Source organism: Zootoca vivipara, chromosome 1 (genome assembly GCF_963506605.1).
Source record: "Zootoca vivipara chromosome 1, rZooViv1.1, whole genome shotgun sequence".
In the NCBI taxonomy this organism is placed as follows: Eukaryota; Metazoa; Chordata; class Lepidosauria; order Squamata; family Lacertidae; genus Zootoca; species Zootoca vivipara.
The window spans coordinates 90,857,524-90,875,066 of record NC_083276.1 but is presented as its reverse complement, the minus strand read 5'-3'; the positions used below and the strand labels follow the sequence as shown (position 1 = coordinate 90,875,066).

The following is a 17,543-nucleotide window of genomic DNA, read 5'->3' as shown; positions in this document are numbered from 1 at the left end:
AATACCTATTGTAATATAAAAAGGGGGTGTAACAAAACAAGTAAAGGGGAAATAGCATGTTTGACGTATTACAAGCTTATTATTTCCCTACATACTTGTGTTCCCAGATAAGTAACCACAAAACACACTATTATCTACTGGAATTCCAAGCAGGTCAGGCTAAAGGGTTAGAATTAATCACTTGCTTTAACCAATGTTTATAGCCAGCTAACAGGAGTCTTGAAAACCTTGTCAAAGACACTTCAGTTTAATGAACTTCAAAATTCCCCTTGTTGGCTTTATATCACTAAATAAAACAGTTTTTTATTGCCTTTTCTTCAAAGCTAGCTTACTTTAACTTGTTTATGGCCACACAGGGAGTTCCTCCAGCTTAATGTATTGGTTGTATCTGAATAAGTCACACTCAGAGTAGACTCACTGAAATCAATGGACATAGTGACTTCAGTCAATGGATGCAAAGATTTCAAGAGTCCAGTCTTGCATATGTGAATTGGTGGTCCTACACTGTCAATTCTGACAGCTGTCTCCTCTGCTTCATTATACATTACAAAGCGGCTTGAGTTACATTGTAGCACTGGGGGTTCAGAAGTGACAGCAAAAAAATAAAATAAAAATCCCACAATGCATGCCAATCTCCCCTGGCCCAGCAGCAACAAGGAATTAAAACAGTTTATTCAAAATTAATCTAAAATATAACTTACTTTCCCAACATCTCACATATCTGAGAACCACTACCAAAATCATTTATTTGACAAGGCTGGGCATTAGCATACCTGTAGTTAAAGGAAGATGACTGACAGTTGTTAAACACGTCAAAGTGAACCAGATGGATGATAAAGTTGCTCCTGACAGTAACAGAAGCAGTATAAGTTTCAGCATTCCTCGGATAAAATCAGCAAACCTGAAAGGAATACAAATCACAATTTACAAACCCTTTACAAATTCTGTAAACTTTAGCCAAATTGCTACAACAATTTGAAATATAGTGATTTCTAAAATGACATATTGAAGTTTAAGGACGGTAAAACACCAACAGAAGCAAATACTTCTTATAATAAGTGGCAGCAGTATGTTTCTTTTTTTGTAAATTATTTTTATTAAAGAATTTCTTAGGTTACAAAGGTAGTGCAATGTCTCTTTCTTTTCATGCATCATTTTTACACATCAATTTTTTACTTGTTGAGACATTATGAGGAAGGGGGGGAAAGGGGGGAAAGAGGTAGGTGGGATGGGGAGTTGGGTGTGGTGGATTGCCGATGTTTCTGTTTTTCTTGATATGTGTAGGGGTTCAGCGTCAGCGTCATTTGTGCAGGTTCTCTGTTGTTAGTTCGTGCTTCTTTGTTGGTGAGAGAGGTCAGGATTTGTCTTAGAATGTGGTTGTTCATTTATGGTTGGCTGTGATGATCCTTAATTTCTTGCGTGAGTGGGGAGGGAGGGTGTTTTGATCAAGTTAGCCATATTGATTTGTATGCTGACGGTAATTTTTTGTCATTGTCCTGTTGGGTTGTATAAGTGATGAAGGGGAACCATACTGGGGTGAAGGTGTCTTCTTCTGTTTGTCCCCGTGTCAGTTTCAGCTTACTGGTTAGTTTTTCTAGCAAGGCTGTTTCCCATACAACTTGGTACCATTGGTCCAAGCCCACTCCCGATAAGTCCCTCCAGTGCCTGGCTACGATATTTCTGGTTGCTGACAACAGATGGATTATAAGTTCTTTATGATTTGCGTGAGCGTTGTTATCCTGAAAGATATTTAGTAAAACCAATTCTGGGGTAATTTCTAGCACTTGCTTAGTTATGTTACAAATTTCTTGCATGGATGTCTTCCAGAATGATTGAATTTTAGGGCACTCCCACCACATGTGGAGGTACGTGCCTGTGGAAGTGCATCCTCTCCAACATTTTGATGAGATTCCTGATCGTATTAGTGATAATTTTCGTGGAGTCAGGTACCATCTGTGAATTAGTTTCAACGAGAGTTCTTTTCTTTTCATTGATATAGATTTGAAAGGGGGTTTCGACCACATTTTAGTCCATTGGGTAGGGTTGATTTCATACCCTATGTCATCCTCCCATTGTCGTTTTATCTTGTCCAGAGGATCTATGGGAGTCTGAATTAGTATCTTGTAAATTGCAGATACCATCCCTTTTCCGTGTCCTTTTGGCAATTGGAGGAGGCTTTCGAAAGCTGTCAGGGGTCTAGTTGCTGCTGGTTTTACAGTTGGGTTGTTCAGAAAGGCATGTAGTTGATGTTGTGCTAACCAGGGCATTGGGATGTCTTCTAGTTTGTCCTGTATTTCTTGTGGTGTCAAAGGTTTGTTGTCTTTATAAAAGTCTATTAAGCGATGTAAACCTTTGGTTTGCCAGGTCTTCATCTGGAGGTTTTGTGCTGCATGATGGAACAATGGATGGTAAGCCAGGGGAGTTAATGGGGATGGGGTTGGAGATAATTTACTAGTTTCTGCTTTCCATGCTTTGAACATGGTTTGTGTGTATCTGTTGAGTGTTGTGGGAATCTTCCTTAATTTGTTTGGGAGAAATGGATATGCTGTGGTGCAGATATTTTCAATTGAGTCCCTTTCCAGATGTACCCATTGTTTAGTCTCGTCTTCAAGTATATATGGGATTATATGGCGTATTTGGTTGGCGTTGTAGTATGTTTCTATGTTGGGGATTCCCCATCCTCCTGCTGAGGTGGGGAGGTGAAGGTATCTGATGCTAATCCTTGGTTTTTTATGTGAGAAAATAAAAGAATGTAATTTTCCCTGCCATTTATGAAGTTGGGTTGGGGGGATCCAAATTGGAAGGGTTTGGAATAGGTAGGTTAGTTTTGGGAGGATGACCATTTTGACCATGGCTATTTTGTCTGAAAGAGTGAAACTCATACTGTCCCATCTTTTTAGGTCTTTGTTTATTTGTCGCCACAGGGGTTTGTAATTGTGGAGGTATAATTTGTTGAGGTTCTTGGTTATTTGTACTCCTAGGTATCTGAATTTGGTGTGACAGAGTTTTATTTTGGTGATATTGGTAAGTTCTTTTTGGATGTGAGGAGGGGTGTTGAAGCACATGGCTTCTGATTTACCAAAGTTTACCTGTAAGCCCGACACCATTGCAAATGCGTTGAGTTCTCTGATTAGGGAGGTTGCTGTATTTAAGGGGTCTGATGTTGTGACCATTAGGTCATCTGCAAAGAGCCCTAACTTATAATTTCTGCCTTTTATTTCCACTCCTTTGATGTCTGTGGCTGCTCGGATTCGGATCGCTAGGGGCTCCAAAGCCAGGATAAATAAGAATGGAGACAGCGGACATCCTTGTTTTGTGCCTCTTTGGATTGCTATGGTGTTTGAGTTCATATTATTAATTCTGCAATTTGCTGAGGCTTGAGAATATATTTGTTTGAGAATTTGAAGGAAGTTGGGGCCAAATTTCATTTTAGTTAGTACCGCTAATAAGTATTTCCACTCTAAGCAATCAAAAGCTTTGAGGATATCTAGGGACATAATTGTCAGTGGAAGTTTGGTTGTTTTGCTGTGTTCAATTAAGTTCAGTAATTTCCTGATAGGGTCTGTAATGTTGCGACCAGGGACGAAACCGGTTTGGTCTGGGACTATTAAATTACCTAGGAAGATTTTTAAGCGATTGGCCAAGATTGATGTAAATATCTTGTAATCCTGATTTATTAATGAGATTGGGCGGTAAGATTCTACTTTGAGGTTGTCCTTCAATGGCTTTGGGATGGAGACTATTTTGGAGTGATTCCATGTTTTGGGGATAAGCCCCCCTTTCATGATATCATTAAATAGGCGTAACATATAGGGCAGCAGGGGTTCCTTAAATTTTTTATAGAATTCTGCTGTGAAGCCATCTGGGCCCGGTGCTTTGTGTGATTTCAAGTTTTTAAGAACTGTGTCTATTTCCTCGGGGGTGATAGGGCTGTCCATGCGTTCCTGTTCTTCATCGGTTAAAGTGGGCATGGTCAGTCCTGCCAGGAATTTTCTAATTCCTTCCTCAGATGGGTTGTGGGAGGTGTACAGGTTGGAGTAGAATTCTGCAAATTCAGAAGTTATTTCTTTCGGGGAAAATGTTACGTTGCCATCTTTTTTGGTGATGCAGTGTATTCTTGTTTTAAGTGCTTTTTTCCTGCATCTATTTGCTAATAGTCTGGAGTTTTTCCCTCCGTACTCATAGAAGCGCTGTTTAGAATATAAAATATTGATCATTGTTTTGTTGATTTCTAAGGAGTCTAATTCTCTTCTCTTTTGTTCTAGAAGTTTAAGTAGTTTTTTGGAACCTGTTTGTTTGTAACGTGATGAGAGGGCAATAATTTCTTGTTCTATTTTGTTAATTTTTGAAGAGGTTTGTTTTTTAAGGAGTGCTTTCTCTTTTATGCAAACTCCTCTGGTCACCGCTTTCATAGCGTCCCATAAGAGGGGGGTATTTATATTGTCTACATCATTCTCCTTAAAATAGTTTTGGAGAGTTTTTGTGATACTTGCTCTAATTTGGGTGTTTGTGGTTAGAATGGGACTGAAAGACCATGATGGAGTGGTTTGCGTTTCTTCACCTATTTTAACAGTGACTTCTACTGGGGCATGATCTGTGATTTTGATGCTGCCTATGTTTGTTGATTCTACCAAGGGGATCAGACCCTGTGTGAGCAGGATGCTGTCCAGTCTGGACGTTGTACCATGACGTCCGGACTGGAATGTGTGGGTGGTGTCTCCTGGGTTGTGTTCGCCCCAGATGTCATAGAGACCCCTGTTTTTTAACATTTTTAGTAACTTGTAAGAAGCCTTAGTTGTTTGGGAGGGGGGGTTGAGGAGGGTTGCCTGTAAGTTTACAGGATGTGTGTTTTCCAGAGTTATGCCCTTAATATTTAAGTTAAGGTCGCCTCCTAGAATTGCTTCCCCCTCAGAGAAAGAAAGGAACTTGTTTAGTGTTTTTTGAAAGAATTCAAGTTGTCTCGAGTTAGGGCCATATAATGAGCCAATTGTCAGTTTAATTTTGCCATCTAGTATTCCTTTAATGAAAATGAATCTACCTTTTTTGTCCTTTAGGACTGTTATGGATTTGAAATTTAAGTCTCTACTAATTATTACAGCTACTCCGCGAGCCTTTCCTGAGCCTTGTGCTACCCATTGTTGACTAAAACGAGGGTCATTCAGGAGTTTGTTCCCTTTGGGTGGGTTGTGTATTTCTTGTAGGAAGGTGATGTGTGGTTTCATGGTATTTATGTATGAGGTGATACGTTTTCTCTTGATGGGATTTCCCAGCCCCCTCACATTTAGTGTGATTGCTTTTAAGCTAGCCATCTTGTTTATTCATTCTGTAGGATGGTTCCTTGCCAACCCGTCTGGGTTGTCCTATGTCCCTCACTTCGTGTTGTGTATTGAACCATTGGAGTTGCGCTGACTTATGATGTGGCGGGTGGGGGTTCAATGGGATTAAAATTAGAATCGGGTTAAAGAGTGGGAGGTAAATTATAGAGGGTTTCCTATATGTAGTTATATAGGTGTACGTTTGGGGTATTTTGGACCTTTTGGCAAATAGCCGGTTGGTCCTTGATCTCGGCTGATGTGAAGGGCTGTACTCAAGGACAGGCCTTCCCCCTTGTCGTTTGTGACAGGGGGTGATCAGCGAGACGGTGTAGAGTGGTTTTGTAATGTTAGTGTCAGGTATAAGGTTCGTGAGCAATGTTGCCAATGTTAATAGCAACATCACTGATGTGTTAGAGTGTGTGTATGTGTTGGCGCGCTCTGGTGCCACCATGTTGTTGAATAGGTATCATGTTTTAGCCTGATAGTGAGTTGTGTTATGGATGTTGGGGGAGCTGTTTTTCTCTTGTTTGGTATGAAAGGGATACTGGAGATATGGGAGCAGTATGTTTCTAAGATAAGTACCTTGTTCAAAATTGATCTGTAAAAGAGGCTTTGTATTTATACTTGCCCCTAAAAGAAGAGTTTTACAATCTGAAACACACTGGATCATAATAGACTGCTACATTATGAAACTGACGCCAAAACATTATCTTAAACCTGTCTCAACTTTATGCTGTTTTAATACTGGAAACCAATAAATGTAAGATTTCCCCTGATTTGAAACTTAATATTCCCCATATAATACCACTAAAAAAAAATCAGTGGGTTGGATCCAAAGGAAAGCATGAACCAAAGGATCATTCATATCCTGAAAAGAATCTTCCCATTCCTGTGTGTCCAAATACCTTCCATTCTACTTATTAATATTTTCACACAGGCCTAGCTTGGCATTTTGCTGGTCAAACCAATCTCCCATTTTGTTGTTAACAGTAGCCAGTCACACACCTTTGAGAAGCTTATAAATCAGACATGAAGGCAAAATAATTCCAATATTTTTCTCCTCTGCACATAGCACTCAGAGATACAGTGCCTATACAGATGTTCTTGTTAACAGCTACTGCCGCCAACTCCAAGTCCGGTCTCCACCTACAATGTGCTTCCCATCACTGCTGCTCATTCTCCCATCCCTCTCCATTGTTTTGTGGGTACAATTGTGACAAAGCACCTACAGTAGTTCCATGTTAAATACAGAGGAGCGATAAAGATAGAAAAGCAGGAGACAAATGCTTCCTGTCACAAAGATATGTCCCCTCCCACCAAAAAGTCTACTGCTCCCCAGATCTGCTTGGCCCAGATTTTATTATCCAGAAAATTTGCATTATGTGCCTCCTATAGTTACGAGTAATAATTTGCTGCTGTCAACACTGCTGCTCATTGCTACTGAAATTACACCATGCTACAAAGTTGCTGCATTTTGACTTTGCTGCTGTTTAAAAGATGAAGGAAATTCTGAGCTGTGAAGGACAAAATCTGAAAAATATCTCTTATCATTAGTGAATGCAACAAGAAAAATGTCAGGGGGAAAAAGGAGGTTGATTTGTGTTGCTCTGCAGGTTTTTAAAAAACAAAAACATGAGATTGTCACTGTTTGAAGTTGATTTTTCTCCCCTCCCCATCACCAGTCTATCACTGCTAAGGAAAGGGTGCAATACCCGCCAGCTGCCTAAAATATTGAAGGCTCTTCAATCATAAACATGCCATATAAATTATCTCAACGATCCTGGTCTGGGGCTTGGAGTGGCAAGATCAAGGGCATAAATCTCATGTGAAGGAAGACACGGTACACTACCATAGCTGCCAAGTTTTCCCTTTTCTCACGAGGAAGCCTATTCAGCATAAGGGAAAATCCCTTTAAAAAGGGGATAACTTGGCAGCTATGCACTACGGGTAACAAAATAATGAAATTTGAGAACTTATTTTCCAACTGTGCCTTCCTTTGACAGGCGTGATTCTGTTAACACCCACAAAAACATTTCTACAGCATGCAGAGATAGTTTGGCATCCAAATGACAGCTTGTGCATCATCAAAAATGGGAAGGAGACTTGAATATAGTTTGTTTTACATAATCCATATAAAAGGTAAATGATGTTCATAAGCAGAGTGAAATTATACAGTGGTACCTCAACTTACGAACGACTCAACAACCGAAATTTTCAACTTACGAATGGGGCAAATGGCTGCACGCTTACGAATTTCTCGACATCCGAACAAAAACTGTGGCGGTTTTAGATAGGGTTTTTTTGACTTACGAATTTTTAGATGAGGTTGCTTCAACTTACGAATTTTTCCGTTTCCAATGCATTCCTATGGGAAATCGCATTTCCAATGGCGCTTTTCGACTTACAAATTTTTTGACCTACGAATGTGCCTTCAGAACGGATTAAATTCATAAGTCGAAGCACCACTGTATTGCTATTTAAGTATGATGAAAGCAGGAACTGAGAGACTAGGAGGAAGCAAAGCTACACTATAGTTTCTAAATGGAAACTCTTGATGTAAGAAAATTAGCAGCTGGTAGAACACAAAGCACCCCCACACTGAGCTATTACAATAGGTACCAGGCTGCCTGCCTGGTAAGTCACAGGACTGACTTTGAAATACATGAACCTGTCACACTTGACAAGAATCATTAGCTAATTTTCCTAATTACAACTTTCAGCAAATTATAGTCAGCACAGACATTGATTCAACTGTACAGATAACTGCTGAGTAGGCCTAAAAGGGGGCAGTCATCCATCAAAAGTGGCAAACTGCCACTCCTTGTATGCCCAAAACCCTATGTTTGAAACTATAAAGCTACTTAATCAGAAAGAGATATCTGGCAACAGTCAGTTAGCTTTTTCTGAAAAAGTATAAATAATTAGGCGGAAGGAGGCAGCACTGGGGTCCACAGAATATCTACATTGCTATGGAATTTGCAACCTATTCCGTAGCAGCTACAGAATACATTAAAAGGATATTATGAGGCTGAAACCAGGCTACACATTTAACAAATCAATCTATCACAAAAGGTCAGGATTTACATGAAGTCAGCATATCTGCACTAGTCTTTTTAAGACTAGAAAATGGTTCGCCAATTTAAGAGCACCTTCATCTTTAGGAGCCAGGTGAAAACGTTCCTCTTCAACCAGGCCTTTGGCTGATTAATACTCCACAGCCTTTTAGCTACTTGTATTTGTCTTTTTATGCTGCATTTTTATGCTGTGAACCCCCCTGAGATCCTTTGATGACAGGCGGTATATAAATCCAATAAATAAATAGCTCAGATGAAGCAAGAAACTGAAGTTTGTTATTGTTATGCCCAACCCCAATCCAGAAAACAGAATTCACAGGGGACAAACTGGACCTCCAGCTGTCTGAAGGCTGGGAGAAGCAGATGAGATTTCTTTCCACCAGTACTGAAGATCCTTAGAATTGAAAGGAAGCCTCTACAGAATCCTCTTGAGGGGCCTTTAGGGTCAGAGTGCCATAAACCCCTAGTAGAGTCTGAGGGAGAGGCTGAGGTATCCCTCCTCACCTTGAATACAGGTGCCTAAATATCCAAGTCCATGCAACAGGTGCACAACTAAATAGGTGCCCGAAAGTCCACAGTCACAGAGCAACTCAAGAGTAAAGCACTCTTTAGAAGTAAAGGTATTCCTTGAAATAAAGGGCTCTTAGAATACGCTCAATCACCAGCCTGGGATTAGGCTCAACCTAGTAGGCCAGATTTTATCAGCCCCTTCTTTGAGCTTCACAGTTGCTGAAGAAAAACACAGATCTTCAAACTCCCCAACGTCAGACTCCTTGACTTCTTTTGCCTAGACTGGATCTTCTCTGTTCCTGACATTGGACTAAGTTTTCAAATTAGGCTGAATACTTGTGAATCATCCTGGTTGTCTCTGCATGCCTTCTCTGGCAATCTCGTGTATGGGGTCTTGGCCTTCTTGTATTCTAGGGTTTGAGCCCACCCACAGTCCACAGGCAGGACACTTACAAACCAGTATGGGAAGCTTCAAATCTGTTTTAAGTGAAGGAGGGAGAAAACAAGAACCCGAGGCTAATCATAATACATTCTGGTCACAAAACCCCAAGGATTTTTCTAATGCTCAAATATGGCCAATCTAATCTTGGCAACAGATTTCACTCTCTAATTAAATCTGTTCACCTTCATTTTTAAATTAAGTTTCCAGAAACATGTAAAAATAAGCAATGGCTGTTGAATAGGAGGAAAAGCTGAAAAAGATTCCAGAGGTGAGAGAGCAGAACTCGTGACAGCCATGGGATTTAAGACACAGAACAGCAACCCAAAATGTGCCAACATCCATTCGATAACAGTAATCTCCTATACCATGTTAAAAACTATTTCCAAGCTTCTATAGGCACTTTTAAATACTGGGAAGCTCCTTCTTCTGCTCATAAATTATATTGTGCTCTTAAACGGAGCTTGGAAGGCCATCCTCTTCTAGCCATAAGATGATGCTACTGCATATCTGCTGACTCAGACCTATTATGTAAAATCTTGACCTTTTGTAGTAGATTAATTTTTTAAACATAAAACTTGCTTTAAGTCTCAGAATACTCTTTTAATGTCTTTTGTAACTGCTACAAAAATCATTTTCAAACTCTACAGCAATAGAAGAATTTTTGTGCAGCCCAATTCCACAAGGGCTGGGAAGACAAAGTCTTATACAGGGTGTTGTTGTTGTTGTTTAGTCGTTTAGTCGTGTCCGACTCTTCGTGACCCCATGGACCATAGCACGCCAGGCACTCCTGTCTTCCACTGCCTCCCGCAGTTTGGTCAAACTCATGTTCGTAGCTTCGAGAACACTGTCCAACCATCTCGTCCTCTGTCGTCCCCTTCTCCTAGTGCCCTCAATCTTTCCCAACATCAGGGTCTTTTCCAAGGATTCTTCTCTTCTCATGAGGTGGCCAAAGTATTGGAGCCTCAGCTTCACGATCTGTCCTTCCAGGGAGCACTCAGGGCTGATTTCCTGAAGAATGGATAGGTTTGATCTTCTTGCAGTCCACGGGACTCTCAAGTCTCCTCCAGCACCATAATTCAAAAGCATCAATTCTTCGGCGATCAGCCTTCTTTATGGTCCAGCTCTCACTTCCATACATCACTACTGGGAAAACCATAGCTTTAACTATACGGACCTTTGTCGGCAAGGTGATGTCTCTGCTTTTTAAGATGCTGTCTAGGTGTATGACCTGATAATATGGGGGAGACCCATCTCAAAAGAACTTGTGGATTTAAAGCACCAGTGGCTTCAAGAGACTCAATTCTTAACCCTTACAAGCAGACTCTATAGGCAAGGGGATAATAGAATCAGAGGATTGTAGACCTGGAAGGGACCACAAGGATCAATTAGTCCACCCCCAGCAATGCAGGAATCTTTTGCACAGTGTAAGGCTCGAAACCAAGACCCTGAGATTAAGAGTCTCTACCAACTGAGCTAGATGTTCTACCAATTTTCCCCCATAGTAAGGATAACAAAATATGATACCAAACCAGCATCAAACCACAGAGTAATATTTGGGTTTGTTATCTCTGAGCAGTTAATAAATCAAAGAACTTGTAAATTAACTGCACCTCGTAAGCCCTACTTTTCTTCTCTAAAACAAAAAACCTCAACATCTCATCAGAGCTATCAAATTTCTCTATTCTGTTGAGGAATCCATCACATCTGTAATGGAGGAGCTGAAAGCAAACAGGGAGGAAAACCCCACTGATGGTTCCTTGATTATTTTACCTAAGTGGTTCTTTCCACCTTTGGATGGAGTGGATAGGGAGCACTTGTCAAACACAATAATATGAACTGCTCAGTTTGATGACTGAGCAAATGGAATTTCCAGCAGTCACTGCCTAAAAAGATCATGAAACACACAAATTGCTATGCTAGAAGATGAACCTATTTTTCCCCCACAGAAAACATTTTTTCTTTTACAATTGTAATAGATGACAGGAAATGATCTTGAGGGGTATTGTTTCAGTATAACTAAAAGACAATTGCAATGAAGAAAAATAAAATGAGGTAAGACTGTGATACTTACCTTGCCAGTGCTATGCCAACAATACAGCCTCCTACAATAGACCAAAATCCAATCCAACCTGCATCCACCTAGAAAAGATTTAAGAGTGAACAACACTGTTATTTCAAGCACAGTACCTGACATAGTGTTTATTGTAAGCAAATACCCACTAGAAATAAGAGGTACAGCACTCTGAAGTTCTTTTTCACCTTTGATAGACCTATTCTCCATTAATTTGTCTAATCCCCTTTTCAAAGTCATGTAAGACAATGACAGTCGCCATTTACTGTGGCAGCAAATAGCATAAATTAATTTTGTGGTGTTTGATTAAATATCTGCTTTTGTCTAACTCAAATCTATTGCCAATCAGTTTCACTTGATAACATTTCCCTCCTAGATTTCTACAGCATTTAGTTTAAAAAAATGTTAATACACACATTTCAAAAGACACCAGTGTTATCCTTTTTCCTTAGCCTCTGTTATCTGCAAATGTTTTCAGCATCTATTTCAACTCCAACTCCAACCCGTTGACACTTTTACTACAAATGCAGGACATAGCCTTCAGTGCAACCTGCTTGGTTGGTTCAGTTACCAGTAACAAAACCAGTATTTTGCCTATGATGCATAAGTTAAGCTAAACAGTATACACATATACATACTTGGCTTATGTCCTTTGGGGTTAATATCAAGTCTAGAACACCAGACCATCCCGAGAAAACACCCAATGGTATAGCATAGGCTAGAGCAATCATCAGAAACCGTGGGTTGCTGAAAGGAAAATAATAATTAGGAACAGTTTTGCCAACGTAAGATTATAAGTTGTTCTGTTTTAACTTTGTCAACTTCACTGTGCATGTCACGTAAAGAAAACTTTTATTAGGAAATTCAGAAATGTAATTAAATAAATAACTAAATCTAAACTATCCAATCTTAAGGAAATCAGCCCTGAGTGCTCACTGGAAGGACAGATCGTGAAGCTGGGGCTCCAATACTTTGGCCACCTCATGAGAAGTGAAGACTCCCTGGAAAAGACCCTGATGTTGGGAAAGATTGAGGGCACAAGGAGAAGGGGACGACAGAGGAAGAGATGGTTGGACAATGTTCTCGAAGCCACCAACATGAGTCTGACCAAACTGCGGGAGGCAGTGGAAAACAGGAGTGCCTGGCTTGCTCAGGTCCATGGGGTCACGAAGAGTCGGACATGACTAAACAACAACATAAACGCTGAAGGCGTATCAAAGCTTAAGTACCTTTGCAATTACATAACTATTGCAAGAAGTCACAGCTTGTGGGTGGAATTCTGTCATGTTCAGATGTTGGTACCACATATTTTAGAGGAAAATTTGTAGCAGGACAAATATTGAGGGACCCTAAAGAGTTGAAAGGAATTGCTCTGTATTGTCTTATAAGCCTGATTCATTGCAGGTTGGGGTAGGGTGGGGTATAAGCTGAAACAGTATGGTGGAAAAACTACAAGGGCACCTCATCCCCACAAAATAATATTCCATGTAACCCAGGTGTTCCACTTCAGTGTCACATGGAGATGGAGTTTGTTTGGCTTCTCCCCCCCCCCCAAAGGAACTGTGTGTGATTGGACCATTCACAGATTTGCTTATTAGACTGAGGGAAAGAATATTCTTACAGTCACTTGCTCAGTATGGCCCCCAGCTGAATGTATGAGGCAGGGCGAAGTGTGTAGGTTGGCTTTTTTTATTCACCCAGTGCTACTGGGGCCCTGCATTTACTTTTATGTGCTTTCACTTTGTAGAACACTAATATATGAATTGTGTTAAGCTGATCTCCCAGGAGGCTAAGCAAGCAGATAGCACAATGTTGTGGCAGGAATGTAGTCAAGATCTCTTTTTAGCCTCCTCCAAGGATATGACTGAACAATCAAAGAAGAAACTGCTAATAAGTTGTTTTCCTACTGTACTTCACACTGCTGTCGCTAAGCTCTTTCTGGCACCACATTTTAAAAGCATTAATTATGTTCCAGCGTGATCTGTAGGACATGCTTCTGCTTCAGACTTTCCTTGCTTATTATTTTTATTAAACTGTCTTGAGTGCTAACGTTTGTTAGACAACAAGAATCAGTTCATTAAGTGCAGAAAGCAAAATATTTTGGTAACAAATAATATTTTTCAACTTTATTTGTTGCTTTTACTATTCAGACACACCTCAGTTCCTCGATTACACACAAGCACGAAAAACAAACAAACTCAGAAATTGGCTTCTGCCTGCAGCTCCATTTGCATTTCCACCCTATTAGACTCCTATCAATAGCAGGGAACATGGCTATAGAGCTGGTAGATTGTGGTGTTGGGAGCGATCCCTGATCCATAGCAACATGGAGCCCTAAATTATGGATATTATTTTTGCAGCATGAGCTACGGGATAGCTAGCTTAAAATCAAAATACAGTGGAACCTCGGTTTATGAACACCTCAGTTTACGAACTTTCGGTTTACGAATGCCGCGGACCCATCTGGAACGGATTAATTCACTTTCCATTACTTTCAATGGGAAAGTTCGCTTCAGTTTATGAACGCTTCAGTTTATGAACAGACTTCCGGAACCAATTACACCCATGCTTCGGGTTAAGTACGCTTCAGGTTGAGTAGTCCGCGGACCCGTCTGGAACGGATTAATCCACTTTCCATTACTTTCAATGGGAAAGTTTGCTTCAGTTTATGAACAGACTTCCGGAACCAATTGTGTTCATAAACCGAGGTACCACTGTATAACTGAGGACCAATCCTAAATCATGCTGAAGGTTGTCTGCAGTTACATTTTCTCCCCTCACTGCTTTGATTGCTGCTTAATTCTACAGAATTCGCTCCAACTTGGGTGGAATGGTAAGAGCTGAAGTGCTATTCTTAAAAACAGCCAGTTGAGGTAAAATGTAATATACATGTAAGCACTTGAAACATCTGCTTAATTGCACTCTTATCTTTTTCTTTAGCTGTTTGAAAGAACCACAAATAGTAAACAGAGGAAGTGATTTTTTGCCAAGTACACTCCATTCATCCATCAAAGAACAACATCTGTGTGTTTACTACACATGTAACAAACTTGGCTCAAACACACATGAGTTGGGTATCTGGCCAAATAGCAAACTACCAGGTACAATACGCTATACAGAAAACTCTTCAACCTTTTACAAATATGTAATGCCCGTGCCCTACTGAAACCATGAGAGGAAGAAAGAAGCACTGCTTCACTTACATCAGATGATAACTAATGTGCCTCTCCAAATCTCTATTTTTGCCTAGCAACATAGTGACTTACACATGGTCTACGGCACAAGGAGAAAAATCTCAAAAATGGCAGTATTCAATTAAATCTATAAAAATCATTCACTTGAAAGCCTTTGGAAGGGGGAAGGGAAGAAGAAAGGAATTTGGAAACAGTGACTACCATTTCCATTAAGACAGAGAGACAACTCCAAGAAGCTGTGCTAAGGGATTCAGCATTTCCCCCCTCTTAAAAACAATTCACCTTCACTGCACACTAAAGGTAAAGCTGTGAAAGCTGTATCATCATCACCTTGTCAAGTAAGCAAGAGCTGACAGAAAAGCCCCAAAGAAACAACTGTATTGTAAATGAAGGAAACAACAAGCTGTTATCTGTTTAGAAAGAAGTATATGCTTCTCAACTGTTTCCATTTGAGAACTACAGGGGATCATACAGCTTTGTTGTTGTTGTTGTTGTTGTTGTTGTTGTTGTTGTTGTTGTTGTTGTTGTTGTTGTTGTTGTTTAGTCGTGTCTGACTCTTCGTGACCCCATGGACCAAAGCATGCCAGGCACTCCTGGACAGCTTTACCATCCATGATTTACTAAAGGCATGACCAGTAAATCAGTATTATGTTCTGTACAGTATTAAGAATTTGTCTTTTCCCTGTTAAGTACAGTAGCATGGGTCAGCAGGTCAGATGGGGGCTCCGTTTTGTGGAAGCTGACTTGTTGGTATGGAAAGCATCATTTTGTACATGTGCTTTATTTGAGAAGAACAGAACTGCATCTCATACCAACAAGTCAGCTTCCACAAAACGGAGCCCTACTGCAAGAGCAACAGTTAATTTTTCAACAATCCTTAAACAAAAGTAACTACCCAAGCAAAATTTCACAAAAATGACGTGATCAGCTGTTGCAAACCCCAGATTCCATCATCACCTACATGCTAATTTCCTTCTAAAGAACTGTTTCATTGGAATTTACACATAATGCAGCTGCAGCAACAAGTTTGATTTGCACATAATGCAGCTATGGCATTCTCTTTACAGCCCTGCTTTCAAATTTCTTCTCACATGTAGCAATGAGATGGAAACACCTCATTGCTCTGCACCATGCTCCAAGCCATTTATTCTGACATAAAATGCATTATATAGTCTTCACCAAATGCTCATGTTGGTTTTCTTATTAATAAGGGAATGGAAGACTTATCGTGTTCTCATGCCTTTCCATTCTCTGCTTAACCTTTTCAAAATTACTAACATGTCCGTTGAGTTGGCAGAATTATTTAAACTATTAGGATTCCTTCTTTCTTCCCAGACCTCATATACTACACTGCAGCTGCTGTAATTTATAGCATCAGTATTTTGCAGTGCAATCGATCTCTGCTGCATTTAGTCAGGTTTAAAACTATTTTAGGTACAGAAAAGGTAGAAGATCCATTCTAGGCATAGGGGAAATGGTTCACAGAGCTGGAAAAAATTGGTCATTTGTATAACCAGTAAACGATGTTGGCAATGATCCTGACACTATTTAGTAATAGCTATATACCAAGACTGAATTGTGATGGCACATGATATAACTATTAAATAAACAAAAAACTTATCAAATTGAATCTTCTCCAATGTAAATCTTTAGAATATAATTTATAATCTATTTGTTTAAAATGCACACAAACATAAACACATGGTACCAACCTACTGAAAGCTATAGCCAGTCATCTTTCTTTCAATTGATTAAAATGAAGGTAATATTTAGAAGTAATATTTGAAGAAATTTAACAACTAACTCCCTCTTCTCCACATACCCACTAATCTGCCCCAAAGAGTTGGAAGAATCCCCAGAGCAGATCTGGGGTATATGCAAGGGGAACAGAGGGAGGGAAATTTTCATTCATGGAATGTTCACAGAACCTTTCCATGTCCACAGTTACTTAGCTAGATGCAATCCTGCACAAAGAAATAAATACTAAGGCTTAGTAGTCATAATTCTAGCTTCCTGCTTCTTAAGGAAGAAATAATTCACTCTGCTACAACCAATTATAAAATAAGCTACTTACTCTAGACAAAAATGATTAAACACCTTCCATTAATAGCTATGATAAACAGCCTCATCCATTCTGGGTGAACAGCATCAAGTGCAATGCCTGCAGCTCCACCTGTGCAGCATCACAAGTCATGGTTCAGCAAAGTGTTTGAAGACACTACAATGGTGGGCCGATGTAAGCACAGAAGAATAATCAGCTAGGCGATGCTACTGGTGGGGGGACACAATGGCGTGGGGACCACCTACATAACAAGGACCCAATACGATCCTTGAACCAGTTATTGTGAACGCAAGACTCCACTCAGAAAACAAGGAAACCAAAACACATACCATTTATTTAATATCCGTTTCTGAGAGGAAATTTGACTCTCTAAATAGTTTCTCCTTCTGTTGCTTGTCTTTACTGTTTTATTACATAGTTTTAGTGGTACTTACTGAATTAATATTTTATGTAAGTTAGGGCTAGGGAATCATATACCAGATATGATTGCCCAACCAGGACTGTCAATGACCAGAGATGGTGGAAGCTAGTCCAAGAACATCTGGTGGGCCCACAGGTTCCCCAGCCTCGATGTAAACTACAGTACTCTGCAACATTTATCTGAAAAGCAGCAGATAAATACGGTAGGCAAACAAGCATGAGCTGACACAGCTAATGAAATTGTACACCAATCACACAACATGGACATCAATGTTGGTGCACACTTCAGCACAAATATTACAAATGGAAAAGAAAGGATACCGAATAGTATGCACAGAGGACGAATTGCCAACACCAACACCCCAGTTTGCACTGGAGCAAGGATGGAACAGCAGCAGCGTATTTCTGGCATCCAAAAATAATAATAATCACACAGCATATTTCTAAATGAGCTT

General features: G+C 40.0%; 1 protein-coding gene across 1 annotated transcript in view; it reads right to left on the bottom strand.

The window, feature by feature from the left end:
* The window catches only part of SLC49A4 (solute carrier family 49 member 4), a 73,235-nt gene that overhangs the window by 24,983 nt on the left and 30,709 nt on the right, over positions 1 to 17,543 (bottom strand). The window contains exons 5-7 of the mRNA XM_035128932.2: positions 12,051 to 12,159; positions 11,413 to 11,480; positions 774 to 901 (exon numbers count right to left, since the gene is read on the bottom strand). Of these exons, the coding sequence (XP_034984823.2) occupies positions 774 to 901; positions 11,413 to 11,480; positions 12,051 to 12,159 (305 nt within the window). The remainder of the gene's footprint in view (positions 1 to 773; positions 902 to 11,412; positions 11,481 to 12,050; positions 12,160 to 17,543) is intronic.